Source organism: Orbicella faveolata, unplaced genomic scaffold, assembly GCF_042242905.1.
Source record: "Orbicella faveolata isolate gen_17 unplaced genomic scaffold, um_ofav_v1 contig_4, whole genome shotgun sequence".
Taxonomy (NCBI): domain Eukaryota; kingdom Metazoa; phylum Cnidaria; class Anthozoa; order Scleractinia; family Merulinidae; genus Orbicella; species Orbicella faveolata.
Window position 1 is genome coordinate 8,793,848 of NW_028301569.1, and position 24,924 is coordinate 8,818,771.

Below are 24,924 nucleotides of genomic sequence, written 5' to 3' on the forward strand. Positions count from 1 at the left end.
AATTTTAGAAGAGGATATTTGGTTTCCGCATTGATCTTCGTATCAAGAAAGTACTTAATTTATCGGCAGATGTTGTTATATACATTCCCGTACGGAAACCGGTCGGTTTAAATTGTTTCTTCGGAAGGGAACTAGGCGTATAAAGATCAACCAGAAATTAAACCAAATATATCCTCTTGTTTAACTTCCAGCGAGGCTGTAATGAATTATGTCTGGTATCAAGCAACTCTTTCCGTTATCGCTTTTCGAAAAAATTAGGTCTAATTGTCTGAATTTCCAATTTTTTTTGTTTTCATTACTGTCAGATCTATTACTTTTTTGAAATGTAGCTTCAATTGTCAGAATATTCTAAAGAAAACATACACCTTCGATTTAATTGCCTGATTGTTTTAAAGTGTTGCTTTCGTTCGCAACTGACAGACATTTTCACTATTTCATCTTTGAAATTCTAAACTTGGTTCCAATTGTCTGATTCTTTGAAAATTTTATCGTTATCGTTTGCGTTCACTACCAATTTATCATCATGAACGAAGCTCCAATTTTCTGATTGTTCTAAAATTTTTGCGCTATCGTTTGCTACGGACAAAAATTTTCCAAACACTCTCTATTGCTCTATTGCTTTTCAAAACTGCAGTTTCAATTTCCATCTAAAATGTTATTGCTTTCGTCCGCAACTAACAGACATTTTCACTAAAAGTATTTACTATTTCATCTTTGATTTTCAAAACCTGGTTTCAGTTGACTGTTTCTGATTTTGTGGCTATCATTTGTATTCACTATTACATCTTTTGTCACGAACGTAGCTCTAATTGTCTGATTGTTCTAAAACTTTAACGCTATCGTTTGCTACGGACAAAAATTTTCAAAACCGCACCTCTATTGCTTTTCCAAACTAGGTTTATTGTTCTAAAAATGACGTTGCGGCTTTCGTCTGCAACTGAAAAACATTTTTACTAACAGTATTCACTATTTCAACTTTGATTTTTAAAACGTGGTTCCAATTGTCTGATTGTTCTTAAATTTTTATCGCTACCGTTTGCTACGAAGAAAATTTTTCAAAACACTTGCTATATTGCTTTTCAACTTTCTCATTCATCTAAAGTGATTTTGCTTTCGTTCGCAAATGACAAAGTTTTACAACAGAAGCCATAGGATATATAGATACATTTTAAAGCTTGATAACCAGACATTAACCTTTAACACCTCGCTGGGAGTAATTTCTAGAAGATAACGAAGCAAGCCATGAACAGTTTCTCTTAAATTGGCCTATTACTTGTCGGGTATTGGTTTTTCATCTCGGCTAAAAGTTGCGGAAGTTCTAAAAGTTTTAAAATTCTAGGACTAGATTGAATTTTTCGCGGTTTTTTAATGTTCGTTGGAGTAATCGGATTCCTGGCTTGCTTTTGCTATCTTCTTGAAATATATTGCGTAATGATATCACGTTAAATAGTTAAGCTGTGGATGACGGGCAGCTAGAAACCTATTTACAGAAACGGGAAGAGCAAGATAAAATTTGTACAACTGCAACGTTTCTACAACATTGAGAAGGTGGCGATATTTTGAAATCGCTCTAGTTAAGAGAGTTTATATAGTTGGGGCTCAATTTACCCGGCTTTATAAGCTTTCTTAAATATAACGATTTGGGAATGTTTTCACCCTCTCGATGTTGTGCAGAAACTTTGCTGTTGTACAAATTTTTAACTTGCTCTTCTTATTTCTGTAAATAGGTTTCTAGCTGCTCGTTGTCTTACGGCTGACTATTTAACAAGATGTCATCATAGAATATACCATCTTGAACACAAGCAAATGTTCACTGGATTCAAAATATTAAAAAAAAAATACCCAAATGGAAAGAAAATTTTCCGTTACTTTGTGTTCAAGATGGTATATGTGGGACAAGCAGATTTTCCTACCAGGCAAGTAACGTCTCATTCTCACAAGGGCTAAGACAAGTTGTCTGCCAACTAAGTAACAGACAGGTAAACTAAGACTTGCCCAGGGCAAGCAAAATTTGAGAGCTGCTTGTCTGAAGGGCAAGCTGGAATTCAAGTTTTTTTCTAGCCCTGATAGAGTAGAGGATTGCTGTCCATGTACTCTTATTTAGTTTCCATGTCACAGGTGTCTATACATGTACACCCAAAGTGTGCAACACTATTTTGTCAGTCTGCCATATTATTTATCCTTTGCAGCAATCATACAACTTGTACCTCTGAACACTAATGTGCTAGTGCTGATCTACACAGCAAGACTTTTGCTTGAATGTTATATGCTTAAGACATTCCTGCCGCACAAAATTGTTCTTAATCAAACCTACCGCTTACAAACATAACAGTTCCATGTAGCTGTAAAGACTCCCCTAGCTCAAGCTACGTGCAGCTTCTTTTTTGTAATTAGTTTTAAACGCTTACTCTCAATACCACACCTCAGTATTCAAGGCATTGCTGCTATTGTATGATTTTGATTGACAGTGAAAACATGTCCTGACTGAAAAATTCTCTAACCTAAACAACAGCTGTTGTTGTAGTTCTCAATGGTTGACATAATAATTATGTCATTCTGCACCATATTACACACAAATTGTCGACCTTTTTACCTGGCTTGTGTACATTCTTAACAAAGAATATATTAGTGTAGGCTCTACTGAAATTATTAATAACAGTTGTTGTTTGTTGATGGTTTTTAGCCTGGATCAAAGTCAGGTGTTTTAGTCAAAAGATTCGTCACTGGAGGATGTGATAACTTGGTAAAAGTATGGAAGTAAGTCACAATTAGTATCACTTTTCTGATCAGTGTGACTTTTGATCGTCTTTAAGTGAGTGTCCACTGTGCTAATCCATTTTGTTTGTGTAATATTTAAAGAGAGGTTGATGGACAGTGGGTGGAGGAAGAGGAACTAGAAGCACACAGCGACTGGGTTAGGGATGTTGCCTGGGCCCCTAATGTTGGTCTTCCTGTCAGCACCATAGCAACCTGCTCTCAGGTAATGCAGTCGTGAGTTAGGTAATAGATAGAGGAGTTCTCAATAACTTTTGTCGTAAATCCAAACAAAACCAACAACAATGGTTAATCACATCTACCAAACATACTAAGCATCACAATCAATGAATGACAACTCAAAGCAAGTTAACACATCATAAACACTAAACAGGGAAAAAATTGCGCACGACCAAGGGGCAATTTGTTTTCATTAATTGCATCTGACTGGTTCAGTAGGGGGTGGAACTCTATAATCAATCACAGAGCATTATTTACGCAAAAACAAAGCAATTGCCAATTACTTTCAAAATTTGGTTAACTGCTCTTGAAATTGTTAAACGACAAAGTGAAAAAGTTCATTGTATCTTTATAATTCCAGTGTTCTAACATGTTCACTTGTCTGGTTGGCACTGGTATAGGGAATTTATTACTTTTAATGCTGAGCATCATCATAAGATTCCTGCTATTTGTTGCTTTTTTTTAATGACATTTCCAAATTGTTTATTTATATATACATTTTTGTGCAGGATTGTCGTGTAGTAATCTGGACAAAAAATGAAGTTGGAGGAGGATCATGGACTTCAAAGGTAATTAAAACAAAAATGTGTTTCTGAGAAGCACTTTAATGATCTCTGGAGATTACAATTCTTGTTTAATCCCTTTTTGTGGAGGTAACCAAGCGTTGTTGTAATACATCTGCAGGTTATAAAAAAGTTTGGTGATGTTGTGTGGCATGTGAGTTGGTCAGTCACTGGAAACATTCTAGCTGTATCTGGTGGAGACAACAAGGTAATCAGAAGTTCAGAAGTCTGCAATGTAGCCCCAAGGCTGGTTTTCTCTGGCACATAATCCTAATAATATTATTATAAGCTGACATATGCAGATGCAGTACTTAAGATGTTGATTATTAACACCTTTTGCTTAGCTAGAACAATTTCTTAACAAAAGGCGCTACTGCACCTTTATGCACCTTAACAGGCTTAAGCCCGAGAACTTTCCTGGGGGTATTGACAGTATGGAATACTCCCAGTGCATGAGCGTCAACAAATTAACAGCAGTCTCTGTCACAGCCACATTTTATGTGTTGTCATTCTAAGGAGAATGGTGAAGTACGTCATTACAGGGGAGTGTTGCGTGACATTCCAAATCAGGGATGCATCCAGGACAGGAAAAAAAAAAAAAATTGAAATCCAGTTGCACAGTAGGCCAGTACATTTTAGTTTTCAGCTGCATCCATTTAAATACTACTTGCCCAATAGTCGTGTAATGTTCATGCCTTATTAATTATGTACATTTACTGGGTACTGTCTATAATCAGTGTTAGACTACAACACAATGGGCTTACAGGTACTCAACTAGGTGAAAGATACTGGACAGTGGTACAAATGTTGTGTCAGGTACAGGGTAACTACTGGTATTACAGTGCCAGTAGTTGCTCAGTCTTTGTGTCACTGTCCAGAAGCGGGGGTAAATGTGGAAGAAGGTGGAGGCTAATTTCACTTGCCCAACAGACCACCAAACTTCCATTGTCACTTGTCCAAGAGCAAAATTTACTTACAATCAGAGCTGGTTTTTTTCCTGCCCTGGCATCACTCTAGAGGAATGTTTTGTGACATTGCAAACAATTGATGTAAAGGAGAATGCACATGCATTGTCACACAGTACCAGTAGAGAGTAGCATTGCACAACAATCCAAATTTATAAGGGATGCCATCCAAGGGAGATGGTATTGTCGACACCCATGTTGCTACAAAAGAAAGTGGATATTAATTTGAGTTTACACAGTCACTTTTCTATTTGTAACCATCATGTCTTTCCTGCTGTGATCGTGCCTTCTAGAACATGTCAACGATGAAATAATTATTTAAACCAAACCTTTAAGACACCACTGTCTAAAGAGGATTGTTTTCAAAATTTTATGGTGTCATCAGTGGGGTAACAGCTTCTGTTTGAAAATAAAGCAGCAAGGCAACTTCATTCTGTGAAGTTGCTTAGTTGTAGCTGATCACATGGGAAACTGAGAATCAATGAAAGCTAAACAGGACTTTGTTTTTTCCTGCAGGTGAGCTTATGGAAGGAGTCGCTGGAAGGACAGTGGGTTTGTGTTAGTGATGTGTACAAAGGTCAAGGTCAGGAGCCTCAATGATGCCACAGTGATGTCACATAGCCTTATATAGACAAATAACATTTTTTAAATATCTAGAACGAAAATGTACATGATGCAAGATACATCTGTCGTATGCTACACAGACAGTGGTGGAGTTTGTTAAATAGCAAGAGTGGAAGAGATTTGCTGGTGTGGGATTTGTATGAAGAGCAATTTTACAAAGCACTTTTACATCGGTCTTTATCCTGGAGACTCCATGTTTCGTCAAAGTTTGTAAAATTATGTAAATGTAGATCAACTGTTGATGTTACTGCTACATGCATAGTTAAAATGGAACTGAAAAAATATACCTGTGAAAGACCTCTGTCCAATCATTTTAAGTTGACTAATCTACATTAGCATTTAAGAATGGTTCAAAATTATTTTGTTGTGAATAAACCAATCACACATTGCAAACTGAGGTTTATTGACTTGAAGAAGTTCTCATAACTAAAACATAATGAAGGCTTTGTGTTGAAGGAGGTTTGTGACGCTATCAAAAAGCAGAAAACCTTCACAATGAAAGTTACCCTGGAGCAGTGGGTTTCTTCTATGTCCAAGCTATCTTTAATAGTTTTTGTTTAAACATAAGTGGTACGAATAGTGCAGCTTCAAACATTGAATCTGAATCTGATTGTTTGTTTGTCGTAATCTTTCCAAACCTTAGCCATCTTTTATTGCCTCTACTGTTTCTCTATCTTAGTGCACTTTCATTTACCCTGAGATGAAGAATCAAAGATTGCTGTTACATCACAGGTTTTAGTCTCGCCGGAGCTTTCAACTTACTTTCAGCCGTTGTTTTCAGCGACATCTTTCACTTGTCTGTTGCTGTAGTACGTTCCGAGATTTAAAATCATAACTTGAGAAGAAAATGTTCTGTCATATTTTACAGAAGCACTGTCCTCGCTTTGAATTATGCATAAAATCACTCCTTTTGAACCTCAATCTCTTTCAGGGTACAATAGGTAATTTAGATTTCCAGATCTTCTTTGAGAACAAAAGAACTGAGCCCTTATTTCAGATCTAAGGAAGGCGTAGAAACCCTAGACTACAAGTAGTCCCTCTTTCGCTTAGTCCGTCGTGCGTAACGCGAAAGAAAACCGCGAGAAAAAAATGGCCGCGCGAAATCCTGGGGCCGAGAAAAACGCGAAAGCGCGGCTATTATTTTATTTACGGTCTTGCTCGACAGACTAAGCGAAAGAGGGACTACTCGTAGTCTATAAAAACCCCTAATGCTTGTCACATCGCACTTGTGATATCAGAAGCGAGGTCTTATAGTTATTATTAAAAACTGGTTCACTGGATAATGCAATTCGAGAGTTTTCATTGGCTTAGCCATCATATACATGAGCAATTATACCATGCTCTACAAATATGGTAACCGTGCGCGAAATGTTTTCGGGCGTTTACATTTTTATTTTAGTTAAGTTTTCTATATTTAGGGGCGTTTTTATTAATTAATTAATTAATTAATTAATTAAACAATTATTCCACTCTCGCTTGTTGGATATGAAATATTATCTCTTATAATCCATCAAATGGTTTCGCTCGCACGCGAGTGATATTCCCCAATTTTCAAAACCGCGTGTGTTGCGAAATATACTTGAAGGATAATAAACACAATAGCCTCCATTTGGCTCAAAATATGCTCGGATATTTGTCCTTGACCATTATCTATTCCTCGAAGCTCACACGCTCTCGGAAAACTGGTCGATTCTCGGAACAGATAATGCCCGAGGACAAATATCCTAGCTTATTATCCAACTGCAGCGAATACCGTCCAAATAACAGTACAAATATATAGCGATATTGTACAGTTATTTGTACAGTAGCAAACCTGTTTCCCGGACTGGTCGACGCGCACACGCAAAACTGTCATACTCACCCTCTTTCACTGATTAATTTATTGGCTACAGCAGTTGGATAATAAATATCCTATTAGATGTTTTGGTGTGTAGTATCGCTGTATATTTTTACACCTTTGTATTTTGACTCGCCCTACGGGCTCGTCAAACACGGCACAACTCGTAAAAATATACAGCGATACTACACAACCAAAACATCTAATAAGATATATATTTTTTCGTGCCAAATGGAGGCTATTGTATTTATTATCATTCAAATATTTTTCGCAACATGTGCGGTTTTGAAAATTGGGGATATCACCCGGATATTCTCCAGTTTTAGCTGGGGAATATTCAGCCAAGTGACGAGTTTAAACTAAACGCGCGCTAGCGAAAATATTTGATGGATTACAATCACCAACGTTCACTTCGCTTTCGGCGAATAATTGTTTAATATAAATAATTTTCAGATTGTGTTTAAATCAGCTGAAAAGGCCTTTCCATAAATTTTCGAAAATGCAAGGTAGCTCTGAACCCTACCTACAGAATTTTTTTTAAACTTTGCCAAAAGTTGCGTCTTATCATGCTTATCAAACATTGATAATACAAATAAATTTCACCGTGCCGTTTTTGAAGTATAAGCCCCTAAAGCTGTAATTAAGGGTGTTTTCAGGAGGTCATACTGTTGCTATGGTAACCTATTGGGTCACGAGCATGATAACACCGTATTAACCAACGATTGGACAGTTTTTTGATACCATGATTGTAACATCAAGTGATAAAGAGTGTTTACAACGACCTATCAAAATCTGTGTTATCAAAAAGTGTTGGAAACTGTTTTGAGCCACCTTAAATGCAAACTAAACCACAAAAAGCATAAATCATTACAAAGTTTAGAAAATGTACAGATTTCTACCAAGTATTTACTAAATGTATGGGGAGAAGTGGATATCAGGCCACTAAGATACATTTAATCTAATAACAGTTGATATCAAAGATACAGATATACCACTGTGCTAATGAGAATTTTTTTCTTTTTCTTTTCAATACATTCCTAGAAGCAGAATGCTTAACTTCCTCTGGAATTGCATTCCATATACTGATTACTTTGTTTCTTGTAGATTATTTACCAAAGTTTGCCCTATTGCTAGAAATAAAGAATTCTAACCTTAACTTCGTATAAGAGTTATTTTAAGGGTGACTCAAGTGTCCCAAGGAATGTTGGCTAAGATTGCAGGTTGTCAAAACAAGAACATTGTACGGTGTTTATGTTAGAAAAATAATCTTTGTGCAAAGGGGAGCACTTATTGAGGGTTGATGCTAAAGAACTGACTGCGGGAACGCACAGGGAACACACGGTGTAATAAACCAGCCAAATCATAACGGATCCAACTGCAAATGCATCGGGAACGAAGAGGGAAAACATGGGGGAAACTACGGGTAACACAAGGGAACGCGCGAGAGATACACGCGCGAAATGCACTCGGAAATGCACGAGAGAACGGAACCTCGATCCCAGGGAGTTTACGAAACCTCGACGGCGACGCGGAGGACAACGTCGATTAAAATATGAATTTATAGTTTACTTAGGAATCGCGCGATACTCTAAAGTCATTTACTTTGTTTATCACTGTCAAACTATCGCAAAACTAAATCCGGAACACAGCGATAAATTTGAAATAAAATTTTAAAAGGTTCATGTTCCCTAGGCAACGCAAAATTTGGTCATTTCAAGTTGTTGTTTTGCAGAGGACGGCAAAGAAATGTACCAAGAATTATAACGCACGTGCACAGCCATTGTACTGCTCATTATTTTTTTGTTCAATGACGTTCCTGTTGCCGTTGTCGCCATGATTTCGTAACTTCTACTAACTTCTCCGTGAAAACGCTGTCATTTCTGCTACCCTTACGTTCTTTCTTACACACCAGGTTCGCTGCACGTTCCCTTCTGACGTGTCCCCTCCCCCCCCCCCCCCATTCCCAACGGGTCCCCGGTGGGTTCCTTATTAAGTTCATCGGCAGCATTGTAGTTTCATTCGCCAGGTTGGTGCCCTGATTCGTTTGCTCGTCAGCTTCTCCGTGACAATTAAGTAGATTCACAATCCCTTTGGTCTTCTTAAGCCTCCTTTTATTTGAGCCAGTAACTGATGGGTGAAAAGTTTAAGAAAGCAGAGATGACTTTGTATAAAAGAGAGCAAATTGAATACGAATCTTCGCGAACATAACAGTGAGCAATGGACTTAACATACAAACTTTATAAAGATACGAGGCTAATTAAAAAACCTGTGTTTTAAATCTTTTTAGTGTGGCACAAAACTATTTGTCGTGCCATTTAGGTATGTTATGACGATGAGGGAATCGTGTGATAAAAAAAATGTTAGTAAATAACAGATTTGTACGTTGTCCACGAAAATGCTCATCTAGTGGTAGTCATGTCTTTTTACATTTAAGCCGCTATTTAAGTTCCGAACTTTTGCAGGTCTTCGCCTATTGGATACAACCTAATAAAGAGAGTTTAAATGAAAAAGACATGGCAAGATGGGTATATTTTACGGTCACCCAGGTTTCATGTCCTTTCTTAAAAGGTCCTTTCACTCCTAACTTGGTTCAAACGAAAAAAAAAAAAAAAACGGTTGTGCGAAAAAAGATAAATGGAGTCCAACACAAATATGAAAAAAAAAAAACCGGAGTCCCCCTGCAGGGGCTGAACGCCATGCCCTTCCGAACCGAAGCTCGGAAATGTAACCACTGGGCTACAGGGAGACTCCTTGAATTGGGTAGCAAATTTAACGGTACCTATATGCACATAAAATGTAGTTTTTATTGACAGCCTCAACTTGCTTTGGAAAATGTGCTACGAAAAAAATGAAAGACTATACTTAAGTTATCGCACACTTTCCAAAGCAAGATGAGGCTGTCAATAAAATCTACATTTCATCTGCATATAGGTACCGTTGAATTTACTACCCAATTCAAGGAGACCCCTGTAGCCCAGTGGCTACGTTTCCGAGCTTCGGTTCGGAAGGGCATGACGCTCAGCTCCCGCAGGAGGACTCCGTTTTTTTCATTTTTGTGTTGAACTCCAATCATCTTGTCTTCGTACAATCTTTTTTCCCCATTTTCAACCAAGTTAAGAGTAAAACGACCTTTTAAGAAAGGATATCAAATCTGGCTCACGGTAAAATATATCAATCTTGCGACGTCTTTTTTCGGAAGGGCGTGTCGTTCAGATCCGTAGGGTGACTCCGTTTTTGTTTTGCATGTTTCGGGGAAGTCTACCTATCTTTTTACGTAAATCTTCTTTTTTTTTCCATTTCAACCAAGTTAGGGGTGAAGACCTTTTAAGCAAAAAAATTAAACATGGCTGAACGTAAAATAAACCCATCTTGCAAAGTTACCATGTCTTTTTTCATTTAACCTCTCTTTTTTAACTTATATCTAATAGGCAAAGACCTGCAAAAGTGTGGATCTTAATTGGGAGGTTATTTCTCTTAATTGGGGAAAGATTTAATGATGGTTTCAAAAAAACTATATAACTTAAGCAAGGTCGTTCATTTTTTTCATAGCACATTTTCCAAAGCAAGATGAGGCCGTCAGTAAAAAGTACACGTCATGTGCATATAGCTACCGTGAAATTTGTTACCCATTTCAAAGAGTTCCCTGTAGCCCAGTGGTTACATTTGCGAGCTTCGTTTTGGAAGGGCATGGCGTTCAGCCCCGGCAGGGGGACTCCGTTTTTATTTTTGTGTTGGACTCCATTTTTTTTTGTACAATTTTCTTTGTTTTACTTTTGAACCAAGTTAGGAGTGAAAAGATCTTTTAAGAAAGGATATCAAACCTGTCTGACCGTAAAATATACCCATCTTGCCATTTCTTTTTTCATTTAAGTCGCTCTTTATTAGCTTGCATCCAATAGGCAAAGAACTGCAAAAGGACTGGTCTTAATTGGGAGATCACTTCTTTTATTTGGCAAAGATTTAATAATGGACCAATAAAAACCAATAACTAATGCAAGGGCTTTCATTTTTTTCATAGCACATTTTTCAAACCAAGTGGAAGCGGTCAACAAAACCTACATTTCATGTGCATATAGGTACCGTTAAATTTGCTACGCAATTCAAGGAGTCCCCCTGTAGCACAGTGGTTACATTTCCGAGCTTCGGATCGGAAGGGCATGGCGTTCAGCCCCCGCAGGGGAACTCCGTTTTTGTTTTTTTCATTTTTGAGGTAAACTCCATTTATTTTTTTCGTACGGTCTTTTTTTTTTCTTTTTTTTTTCATTTGAACCAAGTTAGAAGTGAAAGACTAAGAAAGGACATCAAACTTGGATGACCGTACAATATACCCATCTTGCGTTGTCTTTTTTCATTTAAGCCGCTCTTTATTAGCTCGCTTCCGATCGGCAAAGACTTACCAAAGTGCTGGTCGTAATTGGGAGGTCATTTTTTTTATTTATTTGGGAAAGATTTAATAATGGACTTCAATAGAAACCTATCACTAATGCAAGGTCTTTCTTTTTTGTCTTAGCACATTTTTCAAAGCAAGATGAGGCTGTCAATAAAAACTACAGTTTATGCGCATATAGGTACCGTTAACTTTGTCATTCAATTCAAGGAGTCCTCCTGTAGTCCAGTGGTTTCATTTCCGAGCTTCGGTTCGGAAGAGCATGGCGTTCAGAGTCCGCAGGGGAACTTCTTTTTTTTTTTTTTTATTATGTTTGTGTTGGAGTCCATTGATATTTTTCGTACAATATTTTTTTTTTTTTTCAGTTTCAACCAAGTTAGGTGTGGAAAGACCTTTTAAGAAAGGACATTAAAAACTTTCTGACCGTAAAATATATCCATCTTGCCATGTATTTTCTCATTCAAGCCGCTTTTTATTAGCTTGTATCCAATAGGCAAAGACCTGCAAAAGTATGGATCCTAATTGGGAGGTCTTTTTCTTATTTGGGGAAGATTTATAAATGTACTTTAATACAATATTATGAGATTTATAAATATATATACAGATTTATAAATGTACTTCAAAAACCTATCACTAATGCAAGGTCTTTATATTTTTTCGAAGCACATTTTCCAAAGCAAGATAAGGCTATCAATGAAAACTTCATTTCATGTATATATAGGTACCGTTAAATTTGCTACTCAATTCAAGGAGTCCCCCTGTAGCCCAGTGGTTACATTTCCGAGCTTCGGTTCGGAAGGACATGGTGTCAGCCCCCATAGGGGGACTCCTTTTTTCAGATTTTTGTTGGACTCCATTTTTTTTTGTGCAATCTTTTTTTTTTCTTTCAACCGAGTTAGAGATGAAAAGACATTTTAAGAGAGAACAACAAATCAAACCTGTCTGACGTAGAATGTTTCTATCTTCCCACGTCTTTTTTTTTTTTATTTAACCTCTCTTTATTAGCTTGTATCCAATAGGCAAAGACCTACAAAAGTATGGATCCTAATTGGAAGGTTTTTTTCTTATTTTACCTTACCTGTTACCTAGCTTCTTTGTGCCTCCTGGCAAATAAGGCCTCCACAGAATGCCTCCAATTTTCTCTGTTGGCTGCAGCAGCTCTTGCCTCATCCCATGTACGCCATCTTGCGCTGTTCCTCTCTCTCTCAACTGTTTTTCGCCAGGTGGTCTTAGTCTTTTTCTTATTTGTCACAGATTTTAAAATGTAGTTCAATAAAAACCTATCACTAATGCAAGGTCTTTATTTCTTTTTTTTCAAAGCACATTTTCTAAAGGAAGATAATTAATAATGAACTTCAATAAAAACCTATAACTAAAGCAAGGTCCTTCATTTTCCAAAGCAAGATGAGGCTGTCAATAAAAGCTACATTTCATTTACATATAGGTACCGTTAAATTTGCTACTCAATTCAAGGAGTCTCCCTGTAGCCCAATGGCTACATTTCTGAGCTTCGGTTCGAAAGGGCATGGCTTTCTGTTCCTGCAAGGGGATCCGTTTTGTTTGTTTTGCTTTTTTTTGTTGTTGTTGTCATGCTTGTGTTGGAGTCCATTGATCTCTTTCGTACAGTCTCCTTTTTTTCCGTTTTACCCGTGTTTGGTGAGAAAATTAAAGACCTTTTAAGAAAGGACATCAAAGTCTTTCTGACCTTAAAATACATCCATTTTACCATGTCATTTTTCATATCCAATAGGCATAGTGCTGCAAACGTATGGATCTTAATTGGGAGGTAATTTTTTTTTTGTTGGGGAAAGATTTAGTAATGGACTTTAATAAAAACCTATCACTAATGCAAGGTCTTTAATTTTTTTTCGAAGCACATTTTCCAAAGCAGGATAAGGCTATCAATAAAAACTTTATTTCATGTACATATAGGTACCGTTAAATTTGCTATCCAATTCAAGGAGTCCCCCTGTAGCCAAGTGGTTACATTTCCGAGCTTCGGTTCGGAAGGACATGGTGTCAGCCCCCATAGGGGGACTCCTTTTTCAGATTTTTGTTGGACTCCATTTTTTTTTTTCGTGCAATCTTTTTTTTTTCTTTCAACCGAGTCAAGGATGAAAAGACATTTTAAGAAAGAACGACAAATCAAACCTGTCTGACGTAGAATATTTCCATCTTGCCACGTATTTTTTTAAATTAACCTCTCTTTATTAGCTCGTATCCAAAAAGCAAAGATATGCAAAAGAGTTGATCTTAATTGGGAGGTCTTTTTTTTTTAATTTGGGAAAGACTTAATAATGGTTTCAAAAAAACTACATAAATTAGGCAAGGTCTTTAATTTTTTTTATACAACATTTTCCAAAGCAAGATGAGGCTGTCGATAAAAACTACTTTTTATGTGCATATAAGTTTCGTCAAATTTGCTACCCAATTCAAGGAGTCCCCCTGTAGCCCAGTGGTTACATTTCAGAACTTCTGTTGGAAGGGCATGGCGTTCAGCCCCCGCAGGAGGACTCCGTTTTTTCGTTATTATTATTATTTTTATTATTATTATTACTATTATTATTATTATTATTTTTATTATTAAAAGAAAATTATTATTATTATTATTCCTATTATTATTATCGTCCTCACATTCGGCTTGTTTCATTATTATATTATTATTATTTTATTTTTATTATTTAAAAAATAATAATAATAATAATGAAATAATGAAACAAGCCGAATGTGAGGACGATAATAATAATATTTTTTTTTAATTAAAATTATAAAACAAACTTTATTGAGCGCATTTCCATACAAACTTGAATCTTACATGTATCTGGTAAAAAATTCAGAAATTCTGTTGTTCCTTAAGTTTTCGGTATTATTAATAATTTTTTTTTTCATAATAATCATAATTTATTATCATCATCGTCATATCATATATCTCATGATATCATGGTTACTACAACTAATACTAATACTAATACTACTATCATCATCATAACATTAATTAACATATTCCATACAAATTGGTATATACAAGGTAAAAGTAAGTAAAAGAAATATACTATTAAAACCTATTTCAACAGTGTTTACATAATGGCTCCCTCCTGGGTTTCAATGTCAATATCGGTATATTAGAAGGTAAAAGTAAATAAAGGAAATAAACTATTAAAACCTATTTCAACAGTGTTTACATAATGGCTCCCTCCTGGGTTTCAACGTCAATATCAATGTTCTGAAAGTCACAAAAGGCTTTCCTTCTAATAATAGTAATAATAATAATAATAATAATAATTTTTTTTAATAATAAAAATAAAATAATAATAATAATAATAATAATAATAATAATAATAATGAAATAATGAAACAAGCCGAATGTGGGGCATGAGAACGGAAACGATACCAGTTATCATTGGAGCACTTGGAGCTATCAAAAAGGGACTAGAAACTCATCTTGGAAGAATTCCCGGCCAAATAAGCATCAGTGAACTACAAAAAATAACCTTGCTGAATTTATGAACTTTAATCGTCGTTTTGGAGGAAAATCTTGCCTAGTTTCCTGCTCTCGAAATTTCGATAAGTTTCTAGTCCCTTTTTGATAGCTCCAAGTGCTCCAATGATAACTGGTATCGTTTCCGTTCTCATGCCCCACATTCGGCTTGTTTCATTATTTCATTATTATTATTATTATTATTATTTTATTTTTATTTTTCATATTTGTGTTGTGTTGTAGTCCATTGATCTTTTTGCTACAATGTTCTTTTTTTTCCGTTTTATCCAAGTTAGGTGTGAAAAGATCTTTTCAAAAAAGACATCAACCCTGAGTCACCGTAAATTATACCCGTCTTGCCATTTTTTTTTTTTTCATTTAAGCCGCTCTTTATTAGCTCAAACACTGCCGAATGCATTTTAAAAATGAAGGAGAGGGATTGAAATTGATAAAAAAATGCAAAAAAAGTAGATAATATTTTAAAATGACGTGTTGTGTTTATTTCATGTGAGCTCTATATAAACAAAGAAAATGCAAAACTTTCTCAGAGTAAAGTGTGGAAAGGGTGTTGTCTTTAGAATTCGTGACGTGCCTGTTAGCTGATTGGTCTAATTTTATTTTGCATATTCATGATGACTATCGCTGACCTAAGGTGCTTGTTTGCCATTTTGAGATGGTTGCCGTCGGAGTGAGATGTGTACAGTTCCCTTCTACACGAGAAGCAAACTCTTACTTTGAAGAAGAAATGCGGCCACGTTTGGGGAAGGACAGTCGTTTGACACCCATTTCTGTCATTGGTTAGTACCAATTTATTTGCATTCTACCTTCGCAAGTAACATTTCTACCGAAAATACCGGCTCGAAGTCCTGCCCCGTGCGCTCGACGGACTCGGTTTACGTTTCGTCTCGAGCTTCAGAACAACCTCAATGCTTTAGTAACGGAGTAAAACATACGTTAGAAGCTAGTTCAGGAACCATACAAGACGTTTAAGTTAGTAGCAGGTATTTTTATGAGAGTTTGGCTTTCCTTTCGAAAGTGGCGTTTCTTTGTCAAAATTTGTCTTGTACTTGTCAACGCGCACTCGTGTTTAACAGTTCACTGTGAATTATTTTATTTCTCGTTTACTCTTTTCAGTTTCCACACTGGGGTTTGTTCCGTACTCAATTTTTATCTCTTCTATTCTCAGGGTTTGTCAGCAAGACAGGAGGAGATCAAAAGGATTCAAACAGGGAGGATGAAGACAAAGTTGAGAATAGCTCTTTAGAATTTGGCTAAAGTGAAATCTTTCCGATAATTAATGGCAGTCTTGCAACTAAAAATGTTGTATTAGAGGTCAAAACCTCTTAGTCTAGAATCATTTTGATCGTTTAACGTTTTAATTGTTTTTCTCGACTGAAATATTTGCATTCGAGTGACATTCGGGCGCAGAAAAAAATTTCAATTTGGTAGTAAAGTTTAGTTAATTATTTCTGCCATTTTTGCCGGAAACGTTTCAACCGCTTTCGAGTTATCATCTGTTACATGTTTTCAAATTGTGGGGAGTTTTATTTCTTGGATCGAGCGATCATCAGTTTGATTAAATTAAATCTTATCGGTCGGTATTTGCATGTTTTACTACATTATTTTGTCAGATTTGAGTGTTTTTGATTTTTTTTTCTTGCAAAATTCAGAATTGTTTTGCGATCGTTCAACTCTCCTAAGTTTGAAAACATGTCACTAGGCGATAACCTTTGTAGAATATTTTAAGGTGGCACTACATGTTGAAATCAAACGGCGATAGCAATTGGACTTTAATAACTATAAGTTACGTGATCATGTCAATCCAAAAACTGTGTTGTGACAAAAATTGAGCAAACAATTCAATGCTGAGTTTTGATTTGTCGTGTTCTCCAAGGTTTTAGGAAGGCTTAGTTTCAATCTATGATGTGAATTGCCTGTTGGAGGGCAATGCCCTTGCTCAAAAACAATATCACGTGACTGTTCAATAAAAATTGTTTCATTTTGGAAGCTTATTCAAACTCTTGAAGTTATCGATGAATTACTTCTACTTCTCAAATCTTAGCATTTCAGCCAAGAAATTAAAAAGTCTCTTTCAAGGTCGATTCTTCGCTTTGTAGTCCAATTCGCTTGAACATATTTAGTTTCCCTTTTTCTCCCAAAAAGGTCACAGAGCTTCTACAAAAGAAACACGTTGCTATTAATTTATGTGAATTGTAAGTGTTGAAAGGGCAACTTCCTTGCTAAAAATTTACTGATTAATGATCCAATTCATTTGAAAATGCTGTAGCTTGAAGCTCACTAAATTTGCTCAGTATAACTATCAAACAAGTTATATCGTTTCTTCCTACGTCAACTTATTCGTTAGTAAATCTGAGTTTCGTGGCAACTTCTTTCAAGTTAATTTCTAAATATTGTAAGCATTTGTTGACATGATCACCTATTATTGAACGCTTTTTTCCTTATTTCACTCGGCGGGTTTTTTTAGTTTTTTTCCTCTGCTTTTTATACACTTGCGGTAAAATGAGTGAATACTTCTTTCGACGTTTAATGCGTAGTGACATGCAGAGCCACCTTGAATAAATAATTTTAGAAGAGGATTTTGGGTTTGTGGATTGATCTTGGTATCAAGAAAGTCACTTGATTTATCGGCAGATGCTGCTATATACATTTCCGTACGGAAACCGGTCGGTTTAAATTGTTTCTTCGGGAGGGGACTAAGCGTATAAAGATCAACCAGAAACCAGATATATCCTCTTGTTTAACTTCCAGCGAGGCTGTAATGAATTATGTCTGGTTTCAAGCAACTCTTTCAACTATCGCTTTTCGAAAAATTTAGGTCTAATTGTCTGAATTTCCAATTTTTTTTTGCTTTCATTACCGTCAGATCTATTACTTTTTTGAAATGTAGCTTCAATTGTTGGAATGTTCTAGAGAAAAAATGCAGGTCCGATTTAATTGCCTGATCGTTCTAAAATGTTGCTTTCGTTCGCAACTGACAGACATTTTCACTATTTTATCTTTGATTTTCTAAACTTGGTTCCAATTGTCTGATTCTTTGAAAATATTATCGTTATCGTTTGTATTCACTAATAATTTATCATCACGAACGTAGCTCCAATTGTTTGATTGCTCCAAAATTTTTGCGCTATCGTTTGCTACGGACAAAAATTTTCCAAACAGTCGCTATTACTCTATTTCTTTTCAAAACTGCAGTTTCAATTTTCTGATACATCTAAAATGTCATTGCTTTTTCACTAAGAGTATTCACTATTTCAGCTTCGATTTTCAAAACCTGATTCCAGTTGTCTGATTGCTCTAAAATTTTATCGTTATCGTTTGCTACAAGAAAATTGAAAACTGATTCATGTAAAATGATTTTGCTTTCGTTCGCAAATGACAAAGTTTTACACTAGAAGCCATAGGATATATAGCTACATTTTAAAGCTTGATAACCAGACATTAACCTTTAACACCTCGCTGGAAGTTATTTCTAGAAGATAACGAAGCAAGCCATGAACAGTTTCTCTTAAATTGGCCTATTATTTGTCGGGTATTGGTTTTTCATCTCGGCTAAAAATTACGGAAGTTCTAAAAATTTAAAATTCTAGGACTAGATTGAAGTTTTCGCGGTTTTTTAAGGCTCGTTGGAGTAATCGGATTCCTGGCTTGCTTTTGCTATCTTCTTGAAATATATTGCATGATGATATCACGTTAGATAGTTAAGCTGTGAATGACGGGCTGCTAGAAACCTATTTACAGAAACGGGAAGAGCAAGATAAAATTTGTACAACTGCAACGTTTCTACACAACATTACGAAGGTGACGACGTTTTGGAATCGCTATAGTTAAGAGAGTTTATATAGTTGGGGCTCAATTTACCCGACTATAGAAGCTTTCTTAAATATATCGATTTGGAAATGTTTTCACCCTCTCGATGTTGTGCAGAAACTTTGCTGTTGTACAAATTTTTAACTTGCTCTTCTTATTTCTGTAAATAGGTTTCTAGCTGCTCGTCGTCTTACGGCTGACTATTTAACAAGATGTCATCATAGAATATACCATCTTGAACACAAACAAATTTTCCGTTACTTTGTGTTCAAGATGGTATATGTCAAAAATTTTTTGGCGGGAAAAATTCAAGGGGGTACCCCTTTAAAATTTTTGTCAAAAAAGTGCTCAGGGGAAACGCTGTGCAAATTTTTTCCAATTTTCCCGCCAAAAGTCTTAGTATATATAGGGCAATTTTTTTGGTGACACCTTTGTAATTAATTTAATTGAATTTCACTTAACTAATTAACTATTGTAAGTAGAAAATTAAAGATGAATAAAACAATTCAAATGAAACACTTGTTGTGAGTACTTTACTGTTTGAAATATTTTATTTAGATATAATAAAGATTACAACGGAAATAAGGACACCTGAATACAAGATTGCATTTAATGACTATTAAGTTAAGCAATAATTTAGAGTTAAAATACATTTTTGAAAAAAAAATTGGCGCATGCGTATTTTAGGCGCCGTATTTTTCTAAGTCTTTTGGCGGGAAAAATAAAAATATTTAACAAGGAATTTTTTTTTAAAAAAGTTGGCGCATGCGTATTATTGGCGCCCGTATTTTTTCTAAGTCTTTTGGGGGGAAAATTAAAAATTTTTAAACAGATGTTAACAAGAAGCAATTTTTAAAAATGTTGGCGCATGCGTATTATAGGCGCCCGTATTTTTCTAAGTTTTTTGGCGGGAAAATTAAAAAAATTTGACAAGGGTTACCCTTAGAGTAAATTTAGGCAGTCAAGACAATTTTTCAATTTTTTAATAAACAAGAGAAACTGAGTTTGTACAAAGCTAACTCGACGAGACACGCTTGAAATATGTCGACAGAAACTTAGCAACCAATTTTTTTTCCAAAATTATGGTTCAAGAAAACTTTTATAATTGTTTTTGCTTAAGACAATTTGAATAATCCACTCTGAAATTGGTCTGTGAAAAAAAACTAGAAAAAAAAATGTGATTCTAACCACGAAAACTAGCTATAAAAATTTTCTTCTCGAGGAAAATCAAAGAATTTCGAAGCTCACAATACGAGAACTCGGTGAATCATATGAAAGAAACGTACGTGACTATTGAACAACGGTGGTGTTGCGCTACACTAACGACCGTTGAGAATATGTTAATAAAGTTTTGCACGGGAATTATTCAAATTCAGGAAATGTTGCCGTATTTTAACTGCTAACTTAAAAAAATAAAGAAAATAAAGTTTCGTTTGGTACCCTGCTGCCTTGCTGTTTATCTAAACAAGCCAACAAAATATCAAAAAGGCACTTTACAATCTATTTGTTAAATTAACAGTTAAATCTCCTGTTGCAATGCCGTGTATCGAAATTCCCGCACAAGGCCTTATTAACATATTCTAATCGGCAAATAGTGTAACGCAACACCACCGATGCTCAAGAGTCACGTACGCGTCAGTCACACAATCCACCAAGCTCTCGCATTGTGAGCAAAGGCAAAAGAATAAAACTGCATCGAACTTTGTAAAGCAAAGCTAACGAAACATGCCCTACAAAACGTAACTGTACATCATTTTTGGGCCGGTCCTTTTTCATAGAAAGTTTTCGTGTTTTGTTTAATTGTGAGCTGAAAACTCCGATCCTGATGTTTAGTCCACGAAAAAAATCCTATCTTACAGGTCCTATTTTTTCCGCTTGAAAAAATCTCTCAATCTGTCTTACTTTTGTCCCTTATGAGTTAGGTCTTGTCTGTAGTGTCCTGTCTTCTTAAATTGCCTCCAGTGTCTTGTCTTTGCCTTTATCTTCCCTCAATTGTCTGGTCACTGAGAAATCCTGGAAAAAGAAAGAAAAATTAAATGTTTGATTTTTACACTGAAGCTTTGTATATTGTATATTGTATAATGTATTTTCGCTTTCTTTGCAACTAAGTGAAGCCTTCTTCATCCTATCCCATATACATTAGCTACAGAATTCCCGTATTGATGGTTTTCTTTACTCTCATCACCTGTTTGCTTGACAATATACGGATTTTGTAAGGAGAAATTGGATTCCAATCACTTTTGTAAGCAAATGGATCAGAAAACCTCAACAATTACATTATTTGTAGTAACTATGCCTATAGCCTGGGTATATCCGCCCCCCTGAAATTCTTAATTTTCGTTGCTCAGAGAGGACTAAAGTTGAATTTGATGACTGGCTAATAGACGAAAGCACAGGCTTCGAAGCCAACAGTAGAAGCGCTAGTTGTAATATTAATTAACAACGCCATTTGATTCAGTAACTTTGCTGTTGTTGTTGTTGTTGTTATTGTTGTTATTTAAACAGTTACCCAGCTGAACATTAACCAGCCTAGACAGCAATTTCCACTGAAAAGCTTCCCTTTTGTGTCTACAATGTTTGCAATAAATGTACTCTCTCAATTTACTTTGGCTTGGCCAACCTAGTAAAACAAACTACCGGGTATCTGGTGACGACACAACATTTCAAAGGGAATTGAGGTATGCCCCAAATATTTGAAGATATTCCAACAAATTTCAGCTCTAATGTGAAAAAGAAAATTAGAAAATATATAGTTCTAACTGTCTCATGAATTACACAGTTCAGCTGATATTTGCCAACCATTTTCTCTTTCACCATACAAAAAACCCTTTCACCAAAAAAGTTTATTTTCTATATTGGGAATATGTTAAGAATTAGCTCTTCGTTTTCCCTAATTTCAGTGAGTCATCAGTTGTTAAAAGAAACATGTTTAGACCAGTAAGTGATAATTCTCAGGACAGTTTGAGGTTATCTTTTAGATGAAAGAAGGATGCTTAGATACATGTAGCATGATAGCACAAAGGTTAAAAGGTAAAATTTAAAGTAAGCGTAATTGATATTTGACAATAAGAATGCTCATGTTAAAAAACGATTTCTCAATTAGAATTATTTGGAAACATCTATAAGTTGTCAAAAAACATGTTGAGATCTAAACATGAACTGTTATGATCTAAACATGAACTGGAGTGATGTGTCGGTTGTCAATATAATAAATGTATCTATATTTAGACAGGAAGCCACATCAGCCTTAGCTGATTTCCCAGCAGGTCCTCTATCCTGGTGGAATTGGAATTTGGAGATGTTACGTTTTGTAGAGGGAGCAGAACCAGAGAACCTGGAGAAAAAACGTCGGAGCAAAGCGAGAACCAACAACAACCTCAAACCACATATGGCACCTAGCCCGAATCAAAGCCGGGCCACATTGGTGGGAGGCGAGTGGTCTCATCACTGCGCCAACCCTGCTCCCCAAACATTGTAGTAATGATTTAGTTATCGTGACAAGATTTGGCAGTTACAAATTTAGGTCAATTGACAATAATATTATCGACTATAATGCTGCGACAAAAACAGGACATACCCTTCAGTTACTTTCGAACCGTCTGTCAATTCCTGGTAAGGATTTAGCAACTGAAATATGAATGGTCACTTAAAATTTCAATCCACCTGTCAGTGGTCAATACGGATCTGTGTCCAAAAATAATTTATCAGTTAAAATTTGCAATCATCGGTCAGTTGACGGTAAAGGATGTTGAGATCAAAACATGATTTTCTCAGTTAAAATTTGCAATCGCCTATCAGTTGTCAGTTAGGACATTGAGATCCAAACATGGTTTTGCAGTTAAAATTTGCAATCATCTGTCAGTTGTCAGTATGGATGTTAAGATCAAAACATAATTTTGTCAGTTAAAATTTGCAATCATCTGTCAGTTGTCAGTATGGATGTTAAGATCAAAATATAATTTTGTCAGTTAAAATTTGGAATCATCTATCAGTTGTCAGTACGGACATTGAGATCAAAACATGATTATCTCAGTTAAAATTTGGAATAATCTGTCAGTCGTTAGTATCAATCTACTAATGTTCTATCATGAATGCCGTTCTCTGATTGGCTACGCTACTCACTATCTATTGTGATAGATAGAGAGTAGCGTAGCAGTGTGTCCTTGTTAACAAAATGACGGCCCCCTCTTGTCGTTTTCAAAGTGTCTGTGAAAAGGATTTAAATAAAGTTTTAAACGACTAGTAGATTTATAAGTATAATTATACTAGAATAATTAGATTATTAATTTGCTCTCGATTTCCATCGCGTGACAAAGGTCTCCGGCAATGCCCTCGTCAACACTCACGCGATAGAAATCTCAAGCTTATAATCTAATTGTTAATTGGTATGGATGTCGAGATCAAAACATGATTTTCTCAGTTAAAATTACGAATAATCTATCAGTTGTCAGTAAGGACATTGAGATTAAAACAAGATTTTGTCAGCTAAAATTTGGAATAATCTGTCAGTTGTCAGTAAGGACATTGAGATCAAACCATGATTTTTTCAGTTCAAATTTGGAACAATCAGTCAGTTGTCAGTAAGGACATTGACATCAAAACATGACTTTCTCAGTTGAATTTTGGAATCATCTACCAGTTGTTGGTAAGGACATTGAGATCAAAAGATGATTTTCTCATCGGTCAGTTGTTGGTAAGGATATTGAGATCAAAACATGATTTTTTCAGTTAAAATTTGGTACAATCAGTCAGTTGTCAGTAAGGAAATTGAGATCAAAACATGATTCTCTCAGTTTGGAACAATTAGGCAGTTGTCAGTAAGGACATAGAGATCAAAACATGATTTTCTCAGTTAAAATTTGGAATCATCTATCAGTCATCAGTATAAATCTACTAGTGTTCTATCACAAATGCTGTTCTCTGATTGGCTACGCTACTCACTATTTATTCCGTGATAGATAGAGAGTAGCGTAGCAGTGTGTCCTTGTTAACAAAATGACCGCCCCTTATTGGCGTTTTCGAAGTGTCTGTGAAAAGGATTTAGATAAAGTTTTAAACGACTAGTAGATTTATAAGTATAATTATACTAGGATAATTAGATTATTTGCTCTCGATTTCCACTGCGTAATAAAGGATTCCCGCTGTGCCCTCGTCAACTATCATGCGATAGAAATATTGAGCTTATAATCCAATTGTTAATTAGTAAGGACGTCGAGATCAAAACATGATTTTCTCAGTTAAAATTTGGAATCATCAATCTGTTGTCAATAAGGATGTTGAAATCAAAACATGATTTTCTCAGTTAAAATTTGGAATCATCTATCAGTTGTCAAGAGGGAGTTGGAGATCCAAACAAGATATTCTCAGTTAAAATCTGGAATCATACATGTATATCAGTTGTCAGCGAGGATGTTGAGATCAAAACATGATTTTTTCAGATAAAATTTGGAATCATCAGTCAGTTGTCAGTAAGGACGTTCAGATCAAAACATGATTTTCTCAGTTAAAATTGGGTGTCTGGAAAACCTGAATAGCAAATAACGAATAGTCGTGAATAGCTAGCGAATAAGTCCTGAATACTAAATAGTATCTGTATCAGCATCCGCAAATAAACGCTCTTGCTCCATGTAATTAATTTCAACAAATCCAGATCAGTGCTTAACTAGAGAGGTGACTATTGATGACTATTCATTACCATTCGCTACTGTTTGCCACTATTTGCACTATTTGAGACTACATGTATTCGACCTATTCATACTATTTGCTATTCATGACTTTTTGCTATTCGGGTGTTCCAGACACCCGTCAAATTTGGAATCGTCTATCAGTTGACAGTATGGATGTTGAGATCAAAACATTGTTTGTGAGTTAAAATTTGGAACCATCTATCAGTTTTCAGTATGGATTTTGAGATCAAAGCTTGATTTTGCCAGTTAAAAAATTCGTAATCATTTACGTTTGTATCAGTTGTCAAGATGGATATTGGGATAAAAAACCATGAATTATCAATTAAAAATTTAGAATAATCTGTCAGTTGTCAGTAATGATGTTAAGATCAAAGCATGGTTTGTCAGTAAAATTTAGGAGCCATTTTTCAGTTGTCAATTATTTCTCCTTACAATTTCAATACTCTATCAAGCAGATGAGAGATGAGAATAAAGAAAATCAGCAACTAGGAAATATTGTACAACAAATTTTCAAAACTCACCACCCCAAAGCATTGCAATAAGTGGGGAGAATACATAATT

At 35.6% G+C, this 24,924-nt stretch overlaps 2 protein-coding genes and 1 long non-coding RNA gene across 6 annotated transcripts in view; 1 reads left to right on the forward strand and 2 right to left on the reverse strand.

Annotated features, from left to right (window-relative positions):
- Nucleotides 1-24,924, reverse strand: part of LOC110048073 (uncharacterized) — a 249,869-nt gene that overhangs the window by 209,545 nt on the left and 15,400 nt on the right. For 2 of the 4 annotated variants that reach the window (XR_016203138.1, XR_016203137.1), the window contains one exon: nucleotides 19,196-20,689. The exons of the other annotated variants lie outside the window; for them this stretch is intronic. This is a non-coding gene — a long non-coding RNA (uncharacterized LOC110048073). Of the gene's footprint in view, nucleotides 1-19,195; nucleotides 20,690-24,924 lie in introns of those variants that run through there. 4 annotated transcript variants of the gene reach the window in all.
- Nucleotides 1-24,924, reverse strand: part of LOC149101340 (uncharacterized) — a 119,555-nt gene that overhangs the window by 19,393 nt on the left and 75,238 nt on the right. The window lies entirely within an intron of this gene.
- LOC149101341 (protein SEC13 homolog) lies at nucleotides 1,882-8,139 on the forward strand. The gene is made up of 6 exons (XM_089276401.1): nucleotides 1,882-1,920; nucleotides 2,684-2,757; nucleotides 2,860-2,980; nucleotides 3,504-3,563; nucleotides 3,679-3,765; nucleotides 5,039-8,139. Exons 1-6 carry the CDS (start codon nucleotides 1,882-1,884, stop codon nucleotides 5,120-5,122), a joined length of 465 nt encoding a protein of 154 aa, XP_089132527.1. The 3' UTR covers nucleotides 5,123-8,139.

Coding starts and splice junctions, on each gene's coding strand:
- LOC149101341 (XM_089276401.1), top strand. CDS start 1,882: ATGGTATATGTGGGACAAGCAGATTTTCCTACCAGGCAA. Junction 2,758..2,859: donor AACTTGGTAAAAGTATGGAA/GTAAGTCACAAT, acceptor TAATATTTAAAG/AGAGGTTGATGGACAGTGGG. Junction 3,564..3,678: donor GAGGATCATGGACTTCAAAG/GTAATTAAAACA, acceptor ATACATCTGCAG/GTTATAAAAAAGTTTGGTGA.